At 40.8% G+C, this 14,732-nt stretch overlaps 1 protein-coding gene across 2 annotated transcripts; it reads right to left on the minus strand.

Annotated features, from left to right (window-relative positions):
* Nucleotides 1-886: 886 nt before the first annotated feature.
* CLSPN (claspin) lies at nt 887-14,667 on the minus strand. Of its 2 annotated transcripts, none has more exons than XM_015649155.2 (25): nt 14,545-14,667; nt 13,674-13,803; nt 12,735-13,186; nt 12,256-12,417; nt 11,572-11,661; nt 11,269-11,341; nt 10,904-11,012; nt 9,810-10,363; nt 9,151-9,342; nt 8,547-8,728; nt 7,980-8,182; nt 7,751-7,815; nt 7,127-7,332; nt 6,382-6,542; nt 6,069-6,295; nt 5,761-5,872; nt 4,988-5,069; nt 4,590-4,681; nt 3,874-4,038; nt 3,659-3,780; nt 3,280-3,404; nt 2,900-3,005; nt 2,741-2,823; nt 2,390-2,551; nt 887-2,190 (listed from the first exon to the last, which is right to left on the minus strand). In XM_015649155.2, exons 1-25 carry the CDS (start codon nt 14,581-14,583, stop codon nt 2,077-2,079), a joined length of 4,008 nt encoding a protein of 1,335 aa, XP_015504641.1. In that variant the 5' UTR covers nt 14,584-14,667; the 3' UTR covers nt 887-2,076. The 2 variants fall into 2 exon arrangements, with proteins under 2 accessions (XP_015504641.1, XP_015504640.1); XM_015649154.2 differs by having other exon boundaries at nt 5,761-5,875.
* Nucleotides 14,668-14,732: the final 65 nt, after the last annotated feature.

Here is a 14,732-nt window from a genome sequence, read left to right on the forward strand (position 1 = left end):
AAAGCAAAATAAAAGCCATAATTATGGCTATTAGCATGCGCTGAGGAGAAGCCAGGAAACCACCAGGATTCAGCCAACAGTCTAAAGGTGCTCTTCAAGCTACCACTTTCTAATGCAAAAATATAGCAATGCTAGGTCTCTATAAATTTAATCCCTTGCACTGCCTGAGCATGGAAAACTGCAAGAATTTCCCCTGGAATCAAGACACAGTTTAAGCTTTCATGATTTTGCCTTGCCCCAGTGCCAAAGCAAGCACATTCTCTTGCTGCCCTCTAGTGGCAGAGTGGGAGCAAATTTCAGGGAAAATGCCCAGGTTTGGCGCTTTAGTGTTTTACCCAACAAACCTGTGCTGAGTTAGTAGAACTTTCATATCAGTGAAACACTGATAAAGAATGAAGTGGGTGTTCAGAAATCTTTAAGTTACATGGTCCTTCAAGAAAAGTCTGATCATGAAGGAAGAAGGTCATGCCTCTTCCCTAAACCTCCCATCCCAAATCCAGGTACACTAATCATTAGAATTGCTGCAGTGAACTGAAATAGACACTTCTTAAGACAAGGATAAAGGAAATCTTGTCTAGGAACTAAAAAATCCAGAACTATTGAAGCAAGAAAATAACATATTCTTCAGGCCAAGAATTTTATGCAAACCCAAGTGGAAGACTTGAGGAGTTGAAAATCCACACTCCAATAAACACAAAGGGTTGTTGTTGTTGTATTCCAATATTATTGCAGCTGTTCCTAGTGAAGGGCTGAGTTGTGGCTACAAAAAAAAAGGCAGCAATTAAAAAACAGACATAAACAAAAAACATTGGGGGAAAAAAACCCAAGACATATATACAACTGAGTGAAATCCTATAAATGAATTCTAACTGACAAACCACCACACTCCAAAATTAAAACCATGTTTTATTGTAAAGTTGCACTTCAATCAGTACCATAATTCTTTATAACATACTGTACAATAAAATATTTTACACACAGCACACAGGGTGTGTGCTCAAGATGTTACAAAATTTACAGCTCAGACACTTCTCTGACAGCATCAGCACCTCAAATATATGGCATCCAGTCCCAGAGGTGTTTAGTCTTAGAGTAGGACCCTGTGCTACCATTATCTGCTCTCCAACACATTCAGCATGTGATCAGAAATATTAGGCATGCTGGACACTCTGGCTCAAGTTTCTTTTACACTTTAGAATAGCTGTGAATGACAGTTCCTTATAAATTCCCTCATTCTAGAGCAGCCTTTTCCTTACTGGCTGCTCAGCAATGGATGGTTTCTCTTAGATGAGTGTAGTTTCCAGGAAAACAACAGAATGGATGGTTAAAGATAGCCTTAAGTTGGGCAAATCAAAGCAACCCCAGGAACTTCCCCCACCAATGCAAATAAAACCCCCTAAACCCCCTTTTCCTCGCCCACACATTACTCACATCCTTCTCTCCACACACACATCCAGCTGCAAATTTAAGGATATCAACAGTACTAAAAGCTTGGAAAGAAACCCTTCTCATATTGCCTCAGAAGAGGCTGGGACCTTTCCCACAAAGTAAACATTTCAAGGATAAATTAGAGCGTTTAAAAGGCAGAACTTAATAAATGCTCAACATTAAAGAAAATAAGACACTCAAGGGAGCCACAGCTAAAACTTTGTGCTGCAAGTGTAAACGAGTGTCTCCTGCCATGGCAAACACTGCTTCATTCTCTCCCAGAGCTGTAGAAATTCCTCCCTTATTGTGCTTTCAGCTACCTGAGGTATCTCCTTGTCACACTAATGGCATTTCCAGGTGGAAGTGATACCTCTGCAGCAGCTGTGAAGACAGCCCACAGCAGTAGAAGTTTCTTTAATGTTTGGGAAAGACCAAAACAGCATTTCATTCCATACCAGGAATGGATTTTGTGCTCCCATTTGCCACAGAGGACTGAGAAAACACAAAACCACAGCCTGGAAATTACTGGAACTTGAATGAGGTGGCACCCATTTGTTGCCCTGCCTGGTGATTTCTGGCAGATTGGCAGAATAAACTGCAGCTGGCAAAGAGGAGACACAAACTGCAGTTGGCCCCAAACAGGAATATTCAGCTCTCCAAGTACTGGAAAATGCTTCGGCTTTGACTGGTTTCCTCTGAGCTTTCTATCCTGGGCCGCTTTGCTGCTGATGTTATTGTTGCAGAAGGGCCTCTCTTCTTCACCTAAGGGCAGTCAAATACATTAGAATACACAACATGTCCAAAAAAAAAAGTTTAAATTCTGAATTATGAGAGAAATATTTGGCACAAGAGCACATAGGGATATTTAAGACACCAGTGCTCTTAACTGCTTGGCAGATTTCAGTGCCTGTATATTCAAATAATCTTCACAACTGGCAGCACCTGCTACCCAAATCTTTACCTGAGGTTTTGATTTCTCCTTTGCCTCTTCATTCTTCTCTGGTGAAAGTGTATGAAAGACAAAATTCCTGGAATTTCGAGGGGCATTTGGATTAAGATCTGACATTGCTGCGAGCTTCTGAAGGACAGCTTTAGGTCTGTTCAAGAGTGACCCATTTTTTACCTGAAAAGCAAAGAGAAGCTGCATTAAACCACTCTCAGGATACAAGGCAGGTTGCTTAGTAAGTTACTCTTTAGAGAAAATCTACTCTGTACTCACATGTTACAACACCACAAACCAGGAGTGCCCAGAATTCAGGGGCAGCTGACTTGGCTGTGTTGGGAAATGCCACTTTTCAGGTCTGGTACCCACCTGGATGTCACTGGCAGGTCTGAAGGCTTCAAACGGGTTCCTGGGTAACAGAGTTGTGTCTTGTGCCACCACTGCTGGGCTGGCTGGCAGAGACATGGGGGAAAGATCAGTTTGTGAACATTCTTCTTTTTTTGTAACTCTAATAAAAATCAAGCTCACCTTTCTTCTGCAGGGACTTAGCAGTCACTTTTTTTGCCAGCTTCATGAATTCGCTGTTTCCACCAATTTCTTCCTCCTCCTCCTCCTGCTCTTTACTTTTTTCCTTCTGTAGTGAAGACAATTGAAAAATTGTGTATTAAAAATGGACATTTCATTCAGTATTTTAAGTAATTATTTTCCTGATGTAAATTAATTTTTAGTTACTTTCTATGTAAGAGGTTACTGCAATTTTTAGACACTTCATCATCCTTGTTCTGTTAATGAACAGCATCACGTTCAGCTGAGAAATCTGACTTAATACTAAAGCTTAACTTGAGGAATAAAAAATTTCACATCCAGCAATAATACAGAGAAAGCCTTTTCTAGCAGCTCATCAGTACCTGCTCACGAAGCCACTGCTCTCGCTCAAATCGCTCCTTTCTCCACTTCACTTCTGTCTCATCAAACTCATTCTCCTCCTCATTATCTGAATCTCCCTGGAACAAGTCCATCTGTGAAGCAAAATCTAGGCAACAAAATAAGATAGTCAGCTATCAATTTTGAAAATGGAGGCTACTAAAAAACAACAAAAAAGACCCCAAACCAATCAAACAAACCACAAGGCAAAAAAACCCCAACCAAACAAAAAACCCAGCATCATCCTCCCCCGATTTACTCCTGAAATACTTTATTGAGGACCACTAAGTGCTAGTTCACACACACACACAAGCTCTGTTTTCAATCCTTCTCCCCCTCTATTAACTCTAGATCATAGGTCACCTATGTTTTTCCATCTGAACCTCCTGGTCCTGCCCGGGCCATCACTGTGCAGGTCCCCATCCAGCAGATACCTCTCCTGGTACAGGCGGAGCTGGCGCTTGTCATCATCCAGCATCGCCTTCCTGCCAGCACAGGAGACAGGGACAGGTTAGTCCAGGTTCTGTCCCAAAGCCAGGGCCTCACTCAACCAAAGATCTACTGATAATGGCACTAACATGTGGAATTTCTGTATTTGGTTCTCTAATTCCGCTTCATTTGGGAGCTCCTCATCGATAATCTCTTCTTCATATTCATTCAGGTCTTCGCCATCATACTCATCCTCACTTCCCACATCGCTCCCTGACAGCTCTGCCTCCTCTTCCATGAAATCTTGCAGTTTCCTATGAAACAAAAGGTGAAAGAGTTCAGTTTGGGAACATAACAGCCATCACACAAATCTTCTGAAGGCAAGATTTATCTTTTGACATAAAATGAACACATTTCCCAAGGACATATTGTAATTTCTCATGTAATTTTTGGAAAGACCAAGCCTTGAGTTCTTGCACATTTACACACATGTACCACCCCAAATCATTGTTATCCACCAGATTCCAAAGATGACAGCAATAACTGTCAACTCTGTGTTTTACTTGCTAGAACAAATAAGATCTTCAGACATGAGGAATGACAATACTCTTGCATCCTTTTTTTGGTCAAAAAAAAGTTGCACTGCTTTTATTGTGGCTTTTTGATTTCCATCTATAATGAAAATTATAACGGAAATTATCTATAACCCACAAGCAACACAGTTAAATTCACGCAACATGATAGCACCAAAGTAAAAAAACAGACCATGTAAACACCTGCTGGAGAGAGAATAATTCCAAACTAAATTTCTGGTGCTATTAATAGTCTATTCTCTCTAGTAATTAAGATTTTAAAAAATAATTACAGTTTTTTCTTCGAGCTTGGTCTATGTCTTAGCAGTTCTTCTTCATCACTCATTTCTGCTTCTTCAGCAGCACTATCTTCACCTTTTTCATTCTGTCAAAGAGAAAGTTTTCAGAAATAAGGAATTTCTGAGAGTGGATTTCCCTGTAATGAAAGATTTGTCTGTTCTTCAATTAAAAAGACACTAAAACATCAGGCATATTTCAGAGGATTTGCATTTTTCTGTATCATTATATTAAAGAGATCTTTTAAATGATCCAAAATTTGCTCTGAAAAATGTTTCAGTAGCTTATTATGGAAGTTGTGGTACTTTGCATTGATGAATACATTAAAAACCTAGGAAGATAAATGGAATTATCCATTTTATCCAGCAGCTGCCTGGCTCTCATCAGTTCATACCTCTTCACTTGCAAAGGCCTCATCATCTGTTAAAAGCTGAAAACCACCAAGTTCTTCTTGTTCCTCCTCTTCTTCCTCTTCCCTAGGGAAAACATAAATGAGAGAAAGGCATTTTCATTTTACCTCCAGGAAATTAAGGCAAAATTTCAACACCCACCTCAGCTGCTATCAGGCAATTTCCTGTGAGTGCTCAGAGCTACAATCTGCCAGCAGCATTTAGCTATTAATGCTCCAAATCCCCATTAGAGTTGATGTTTTAAGACTTCGGGTCTTCATTTGCAGAAACCATGGGATAAGCACTAATTTCCAATTTTTTCCCCCCTCTCAAATTCCCCTTGAATCCCCTTAACATTCCCAGTTATTAAGCCTCACTATCCTTTTGTCAGGCAGCCATACACTTTCCACTTTAATCTATAAAAAAACTCCAAGTATCCAACTTTACATTTGGTTACAGCAGTTTGGCAACAGCCCACAAGAGACTCCAAAAATCCCACTTTTAAACATCTTTTCTCAGTTTAATGAAAGTTCTTCACTGTTTCTTTCCTATCAGTGAAATACAAAGAAATTCCCTTCACAATTGCTGTGAGAAACAGCTTATGCTGCCAATTAGAGTGTAATTGCTGAGCAATTTGCAATATTCCTCCCATTCACCTCCAAAACAAAGCACACTTTCACTGACAGCAAATTAATGTTAAACAAGAAAACACTTCTAAGAATGAAACAAGACAGTTACCAGAATTAACTTCTATAAATTTTAGGAGAGCAGTGCTAACCTGTCTGTGGGAAAGGAGCCTGAACAGAGCTCCAGAGCCTCTGCCATTGGATCTTCTATGTCACTGTCTTTTTCTGCCTTGGAAGACACTGAAGAAGCCCATGGTGGAGAACCTGCTACAGAAAACAGTAAGATGGCAACTTATTTCTGCTCTTAAAGAGTCAGAGAACACACTAGAAATAAAACAACATATGCTGCCAATAAGACGAAATTCCGCATGTGGCACCAGTGCCCAGACCTGAAGTTACCTCAGAGAAAAATTTGTAAATCAAGTAACCAGCAAAGCTGAACAAAGAATTCAGGACATACTCTGAGACATGAATTTTCCTGAACAAAGATTGAGTAGTTCCTCCATGTTCTGCTTTTTGGTGTTGCTGGCGTTTGGCACATGCTCAGCTTGCCTGCTGAACTGTCCAGAACACAGGTCCAGTAACTCATCCATGTTGGCATCCATGGCATTCTCATCCATGCTAGCGAGTGGCAGCTGAGGCTTTGAGGACTGGTATTTATTCCTGTGCTGCCCAACATTCAAGAACCTGAAAGAAAGGCTGTAATTAGAAAAATCTTGCTGTGGTCTGCATATCCTATGCACAAAACACCATCCTTTACACCCATCACTCACCCATCTGCATCAAGCAGCTGGCTTTGAGTGTCATCTTCCACAGAAAATTGAAATCTTGACTCCCCAGCCCCTGGAAATAAACTCTTGGGCTCAGGAGAGGCATTATACAGGTCCTGGGAATCTTCTATGGGAAGAGAAGGCTCAGAGGTCTTTCCTGAGCTCTAGTCAAGGGAATACAAAAATATATGTTATTTAGAAACCCTAAATTTAAATGCGAAGGGCATTGGAACAAACTTCCCAGAGAACCTGTTGCTACCCCATCCCTGAAAGTGTTCCTGGCAAGGCTGGCCAGGGCTTGGAGCACTCTGGGACAGTGGAAGGTGTCCCTGCCCATATCAGGGGATGGGGTGAGAAGAGCTTTGAGATTCCTTTTAACCCAAACCATGCAGTAGTCAAATTATGCCCATGCTGCTTCAATACACACATGAGTTCAATATCAGATGTTGTGCAGCCCATGTAAGCATTCATAAAAACCATATTTATGATGCACATATTTTATATTTAAAATCCAGATTATAGCATCTTTTCTGTGGAAAACCCTATAGAATGTAAGTTTTATAATGTCATTTTTATCCATTCCAATGTGTACACAAACCCAAGGGGCAGTTTGTTCTTCTGAAATCTTACTGATACAAAGGCATTTGTCTGATTTGATTCTATTAATAGATCTGACAATCAGGATAAAATATACTTATTTACTTTCCACTGTGTTAGTATAAGACCTGACCAGGACTGAGAATCTCACCTTGGAAGCAGAGCTGATAAAACTTGTTTTGAAGAAACCTGGGGAGGGTGACCTCAACCCCCCTGCTGCAGGTAAGGAGCTCCCTCCTCTAGAGGCCTGCTTGTTACAGGGCTGGTAGGATGGGATCATGGAGCCAATGAACTCAAAGCTGCTGTTGTGGCTGTTCTCCTTTGCCAGTGTTGGTAGAGAAAATGAATCATCATCCTCTGGATATGAAAAAAAAACAGTGCTTAATTTTTTTGTGTGTTTGTAATCCAGTAAAACTTGATATAAATTTTTGCAACACCTTGCTGAAAGTCCGTTTTGTGGTCATGTTGGATTTCCTTCTTCTTACAAGAGGCATATTACACTTTTTTACTTCTCTTATTGATTTCTGACATTTCATATTCCTTCCAGTATTATTCTGAACATTTTTCCCCTCTAGTTTTTTCAAGCCCATCCATTTTTTCATCAATCTAAACTTGGAAAAATCATACTATATACATATACTATAACTATATACAAGTGACGAAATAACAGAAATACTGAATACTGATCTTTAATAGAAACTTTTACATGTACTAAGTGAAAAAAAAAAAAGGAAAAAAAAAAAAGCAATTATCTTGAATAATAATTCTACTTTACCTAACTTGGTAGGTCGTTTGTCTACAGTTTCTTCCATTTCCAGTTTTTCATCAGGAAGAGAATATCTGCAATTCATAAAAGGTACTTGCTAATAAATTTAGAATGAACTGCAAAAAAACCAAGGTAACACAAAAATATTTATAAAAAGCACTTTAAATAAAAAAAATCTACACATGCTTATCAAATTTAAAATTTTTCAGTCACCATTTTTAAGGCTTGGATTACTTACCCCATTTTTGAGGAGCTGTCCTTAAAAAGCATCAATGTAGACTCTGTTGAAGGATGTTTTAGAACAGAATCACCATGTTCAGATTTCTCCAGCTTTTCTCCATCATTTGATTCTTTGTCAGTTTCTCTGTCACCATCTTCGATGTGTTTCTCTTCTGTATCTTCATTATCTTCCTCTGCTTCATCAAGCAGAAATTCTGAATTCTAAGAAACATCCCCAAACAGAGCACAGATATAATGCTTATTATCATGGCAAACCCTACTCCAGATGAGGCGTGCAACCTTTTTGGCCCAGCCAGAAATGAGCCAAGGATTTATAAAAAGAGGAAGTGGCATAAAAATATTTTAAACATTTCTATTTGGTTTTAATAGTGTTAAGACAAATAAAGGAAATACTCATGAATTCAAGGTTAGACAATCCAAACCCTGAACAGGGCAGCTATAACAATTTTTTTAGCTTTTAGGAAGAATTCTTAGCAATTTCCCCAATTAATAGTGTACAAAATTCCACTGGGGAGAAGCAACAGAACGGAGAAGCTGATGAGGTGGAAAAATGTTGCATACAGACCTTGTGATCACCTTCTTCTTCCTCCTCAGACTCATCTGTCATCTCTTCCTCCTCTTCCTCATCTTCCTCCAGCATTTCCTCGTTGTCCAGCTTAAATAGCGCTTGTCGCTTCTGGCGCTCCTCGGTCCTGCGGAGCTTCATGGCCTCCTGGAGCTTGGCCTTCAGGGCCCGGAGCTTTTCACCTGCACAGGAAAAGATTCAGGGAAGGGTTTGGGTTGGAAAAGACCTTAAAGTTTACCCAGTTCCATCACCCAGTTCCACCACCATCCACTAGACCAGGTTGCTCCAAGCTCCATCCAACCTGGGCTCAGACACTTCCAGAGATGGGGACAGCATCTCATGGAAGCATGAAAAATCTAAGGAACCAATCACAAAGATCTGACTGAGGCTGTCCTACACAGGCCACTGCTATTTAAGTTGTCTACCAAGAATTTTTTAATTAAAACAAGGCTATCCATTAGGGGGAACATACACAGTAATCTTACAGATGAAGATCCCTTCACCTGTATTTTGTAGGACAGCATTGGGAAACAGAGCACGAGACAGGAAAATAAAGACAAGTGTTTTCCAACTCAATCCTCATCTCTTCTTCTCCCCCACCAACCTGGCTTTGTGTGGACTGTTTCCTGCAGGCTGTCAGCAGCCAAAACTGCTGGCACTACATCTGCTCTCAGTTCCTCTTTCCCATCAGATGTCGTTTCCTTACGGATAATATTCATGGTTATGGCCCGTTCCGCTTTGGATTTCAGTGTCTGGAGAGTGTGCTTCAAGAAACGTGCTTTCAGGGCTTCTAGTTCTTTAAATACATATTAATTAAATCAATGTTAAAGTATTGATTGTTAAAAGTTGCAGTAAGAGTATGTCTTGAGCTTTTTTCTCCCAAAGTTTCGTTTAAAGCTAAGTTTAAAAAATAATAAGTTTAAAATCTAGTTTAAAAGCTAAATCTTGAATACTATAATATTTGCAAAACCATTTTATTTGACTAATAATAAACCAACACAGCATATATTTGCTGTAGCTTGTATTTAATTTGCTTTAGGCAATATTAAGTTATCTTGCCATTGACTACCATTTGTCCACAAGATTCAATTAAATTCCAGCCCAGCCTCCCAGCCACCAGGCAATTCTAAATTTCTGTTAACATGTCTCAAAAAGAATCCACACTATAAGTGGATGTGCCTGACTGTTCTATCACCTAAATATTTCTGAATTTTCCAGCCAAGCTCAGATCAACACTGCTTTGGACTACAACACAAGTAATACCTTTATTTGAATCAGCTTCATCAAGGTTTATGAAGGATTCATTGTCAGAGCATATTCTTGGCTGGATGGACAGATCTATTCCCAGTTCACGAAGTTTATCCAGCTTGGATTTCCTCACTTTTTCAGGCTGTGCCACCAGTGCAGGCTCCCCTTGTTGACTGTTTGTTTCACCTTGTACACCTGGCGCTGCTTCCTCTCTTTTCATGAGAGCATCTCCAGATGCTGAAGGAATTTCACTCTCCTTTTGCTCATCACAGTCAGTGCTCAGACAGTTGGAGAGTTGCTGTTCCCCTGTGTTATCACCAGTTACAGTCCCTGTAACTGCACGAGAATCCTCCCTGTCCTGCCTGGGCTGCTCAGCAGAGTCCTCTGGTAAATTCCTCCCTTCAGCAGCAAGAGGTTCAGTCACAGAAGCATCAGCATCTCTGCCCATGCTCATTTCTGGTTCAGTAACTGCTGATTGATCACCTTCCATTGGCCCATCTTTGCAATCATTGCTCAAGTTCCCAATGGCTGCAGTTTCCTCATTTAAGGGCAGCTGATATTTAGAGGACCTAACAAAGGCAGAAAGAAACGTACCAACCTTGTTTAGTGCGAAAGGGAAATAAGGCTGAGGACAAATTGAGACGAAAAAAACATTTTCTAATTATTGTCATTAATCTGTAGGAAGAGGTGAAGGACTTTAATCTGGAAAACTTCATTGTGAGAACTTAAGGAAGTGTAAAAGCTTTGTACTGGTTACAGCATCACAGTACGAAATGCCTTCATTTTGTGACTAATGTAGCTTCAGTATTTTACTACACATTACTCAGAGAAGAAACAGCCCAAGTGAAATATTGGTGTTCTGCCTAAATCCCATTAAAGTAACTCTGCATCAGCAAGTTCCTTCATATGAGTTACTCCTGCCCCTGATCACTTCTATAGTATGACTCTGTCAGGAAAGCAGCATTGCCTAATGTTAGCAATGACATTCTCCTAATTTCCTACTTTTATGGATTTAAAGGAGCCCAAGAAAATCTGGTTAACCTCAAAATAAAAGCTAGAGATGCCTAAATTTTATGAAAAAATTGGATGAGGAAGGTTTAAATCCTCACTTCAGCAGGGCCATGGCATTTCCTTGACAAGCTGGTCGAGGTCTGTACTTGAAGAAGTCATGAACGGTTTTGGCCTCAGGCACATGATATGGGAGAGACACAGATGATTCTGCCAGGGAAAGATGGTGAGAGAAGATTTAAAACATCATCTGAGCCCTTTATTTGATAACAAGTATATTTATCTTCATTAGTTACAAAAATACATTTAACAGGTCCTTCAATAAAAATGGTCTTGCACCCTTCAACCCTCAGTAAGCCATGTTAGATCAAAGAAGGCTCTAACCTTCTGAGTAAATTCTTTTAATTTCTCCTCTGAATCTCTGAACAGTTTATACCCCTTTACATATAAAGAATTTAAGTTTTACCTCTAAGAAGTCGTTGTGTTTCACTGTGTAGTTGTTTAATGGCTTCTTTACTTAACTTTGCTGCTTTCCGCTCCTTAAGGGGAGAAAAGAAAGGCTTCTGAGGTCAGGAAACAAAACATGGGGCTCTTTCTCTACTTCTTAAATAGCTTATTTTTCCCTTTCAAACAGAAAAGAGTCAGAATAAAACATCCAGTTAAAAAAAAAAAAAAACAAACAACTAACTAAAACCACACTGTGCATACAAAAACATGTTAGTCATGACACGCAACAATACAGAGCTTTAAAAAAATATGAAGATTTCACCTTCCTTTTTGGCTCCTTTAATACAGGCTCCTCATTCTCCTCACCAAATACATGTTTGTAGCCTTCACCGTCCGGAAAATGTTCTTTGTTCTATGGGGCATAAAAAGAAATTAAACTATTTCTGTCGATATACTGGCACTATCAAGGGCAAAAACATCACAAATAACTGTACAGAATGACCACTAGTCAGCAAAGCCAGCAAGTGTACTCATAAATCAGCACAAACCCCACATAAGGGCAGAATCCAGAGCTCCTACTCCAGCATTATCTTTTTAATTTGCCAGGAGAATATTCTTCCATCTTTAAAAACAAAAACCAGAAGGCTCTCCTCTCTTCTGCCACAGCAGTACAACTTCACCATGGTCAAAGAGTTTTAGAACCTGCTCAGGTACAAATTCCTACTAAATCCAATAATCATTGAATGATTTGGGTTACAAAAGACCTTAAAAATCATCCCATTCCACCCTCTGCCATGGGCAGGGACACCTTCCACTATCCCAGGTTGCTCCAAGCCCCATCCTGGCCTTGGACACTTTCAGGGATGTGGCAGTCACAGCTTCTCTAGGCACCCTGTGCGGGGTCCTCCTCACCCTCAAAGAGAACAATTTCTTGCCAATATCTAACCTTAACTTATTCTCTATCACTTTGAGAGTACATTAATTTTGTATCATAGTCAACTGTCACCTTGTATTGTTTTATTTTGTTTTTCACAGCTGCTCGTATGGATTCTAGGGACTCTTCATCCTCAGGGGGCTGATCATTCTCCTCTTCCAAACCATTATCAAAGAGTTCCTTGTCATCCAGAAGACATCCACTATCATTGAAGGGAAACCTCTCACCATCCACCTGTTTCCAGGAGAATAAATTGTGTGATTCCTTTCAGAAGGTCCCTTTGGTTCTTTGACATTAATTTAAAATGGCATTCAATCATCAGGCATTAGGTTTTGTACTACCTTAAACTGCAAATTAAATGCAATTTAATTGAAATGAATCTGCAGACTTTGCAGTTTAGACTTGTATGGTGTAACATAAATCCCTGTGGATCCCAAACCTGCTGCAGGAATGTGGACACAACACTGAAGCTTTGGAACAGAATAACCACAAGAAATAATAAATTGAACTTAGTCGAGAAATTATCTGAGGTTTTCTGCCAAAACACCCACCTCAGCCACAGGCTTCTTTGTTTTTCTCAGTTGTTTAATGGACTCCATTATTTTCTCCTTCTTCCTTCTTCTCAATTTTGCTACAGTTTCTTTTGCTGGCTCCTCTTCAACACTGTGTTTATGTTTACTGTACTTTTTCCCAGATTTTAGGGGTCTCTCCTCTTCCAGCTCACCCTCAAGCAAGCCAGATGTCCTGCCTGTTTCAAGGTTTTCAATCTGCAACTGGTCACTAGTGTCACTGTCATCACTGTCCAGTACAGCTGGGTGGACCGGATGGGATTTCTTATTCTTTTCAGCAGCAACATTCTCCTTTTCCTCCCCATTTTCCTTGTCTCCACCCAAATTATCTTCCTGCACAGATGAGCCTCTATCCTCCCCCTCTTCACACTCACTGTCCTGAAGCACCTTCTGGAATTTTACTTTTTTATGCACAAAAATTTCTTCTTCAGAATCTGGCAAAACACACAAACATAAAAAAAGGAAAGTGCCACAAGTTAATTAACAAACAACCAAATCTACATCCATTAAATTTAACATATATCACCATTTACAGCAAATAAGCTTGAACTCAACTTTTCAAAATCCCCAGAGAACAGTATTTATTTAACCCAAATTGATGTTAAAGGTTTTTAAACTTAAAAAAAAAGGCAAAGCTGAAACCCCTTCACTGGTAGTGTCTTGCCTTGAAATAGTAATAAAAATCACACTACATAGATGAAACAAAACAAGAAAGTGAATAATTAATTTAGACACATCCCACTCAGTCTTTTTCTTTCTGTAACTTAAAAAACACTCTTTAGAGATTTAAAGACACTTGCCCACATTCTGAGCAACAAGAGTTTGGATTCCAACAGGTCAAACAGTGACAACCTCCTAAAAGGTATTTATGAAACAAAAAATGCAGTGTTGAAAAAAACAATTCATGGAAATGTTACAGACTTCTGTCCTCAAAGGATGCTGTGCCCTTGCCAAGGGGACCTGGGGAGGCTGTCTCACAGCTGCCCTGGCCGCTGTCAGAGTCACTGTCCAGGGGTTTCTGCAAGTCTGGGTTCAAATCCACCAGTGGAAGCTACAAAGCAAAATACAGTTTTTCTTAATGTGGAAAATATTATGTAGTTCTGAGTGCTTGCATCCAAATTCATTCCAAAACCTTGGCTAAGCCCTCACACACAATTAAATCCACATGCAGTCTCCTTATAGCCTAACTATCAATGATGACATTTACATATTTAGTAGGATTATTACTATTGATATTTACTATATTTATCAAGACAAATGGTTATTCACATATAGGGTAATATATGTGCTAGTTTGCACAGCAAAAACACAAAATTGACATTGACTGATATGACTGTATTCAGACTGAACGACTTTTATTCGTTATTTCATTACTCATTTTTATTCAGACCCGTCACCGCGCGCCTAGCAGCCCTCCCGGCATGCACCGCGCCCGCGGACACCGGCTGAGCGTAGTCTTCCCAGCGTGCCCTGCGGCTGGCAGGGAGGGCGCGGGGCATGCTGGGAGTTGTAGTCTGCCAGGAAGGGCAAGGTCGGTGACGGCGCGGGAACGCCCGCGATCAAGGGCGGCGGGTAGGGGCGGCTGGTGGCTACTGACACCGCCACCGGCACTACTACCGGAAAGGGCATCCTACTGGAACGGTTACTGGAACCACCACCTCCCTCGCTGTCCCTCTCAGGCCTTCCACCTCGCCACAGCCTGAAGAACAGCAAGGCCGCAAGCAGCCACCAGCTGCCTCCGCCGTCAGCAGCCGGCCGACCATGCCGAAGGGAGAGGAACGGTAGGACTCACCTCAACGGGACCCTCCGTTGTTACTGGTACCGCCGCCATGGCCCACCCGCACTCCCGCCACCCGGAGACCGCTTCGAGCCTTCGCGCGCTACCGTGACCCCGCCCCGGCCCGGGACCATCCAATGGCTACCCAGAACAGCCCCATGAGCCCCGCCCCTTCCCGCCTTGTTGGGCGGGCTTCCTTGAGA

The sequence above is a fragment of the Parus major genome, chromosome 23 (assembly GCF_001522545.3).
Source record: "Parus major isolate Abel chromosome 23, Parus_major1.1, whole genome shotgun sequence".
NCBI lineage: Eukaryota > Metazoa > Chordata > Aves > Passeriformes > Paridae > Parus > Parus major.

Coding starts and splice junctions, on each gene's coding strand:
- CLSPN (XM_015649154.2), bottom strand. CDS start 14,583: ATGGCGGCGGTACCAGTAACAACGGAGGGTCCCGTTGAG. Junction 3,006..3,279: donor AGCAGTGGCTTCGTGAGCAG/GTACTGATGAGC, acceptor TCTTCACTACAG/AAGGAAAAAAGTAAAGAGCA. Junction 2,191..2,389: donor AGGAGAAATCAAAACCTCAG/GTAAAGATTTGG, acceptor GACTGCCCTTAG/GTGAAGAAGAGAGGCCCTTC.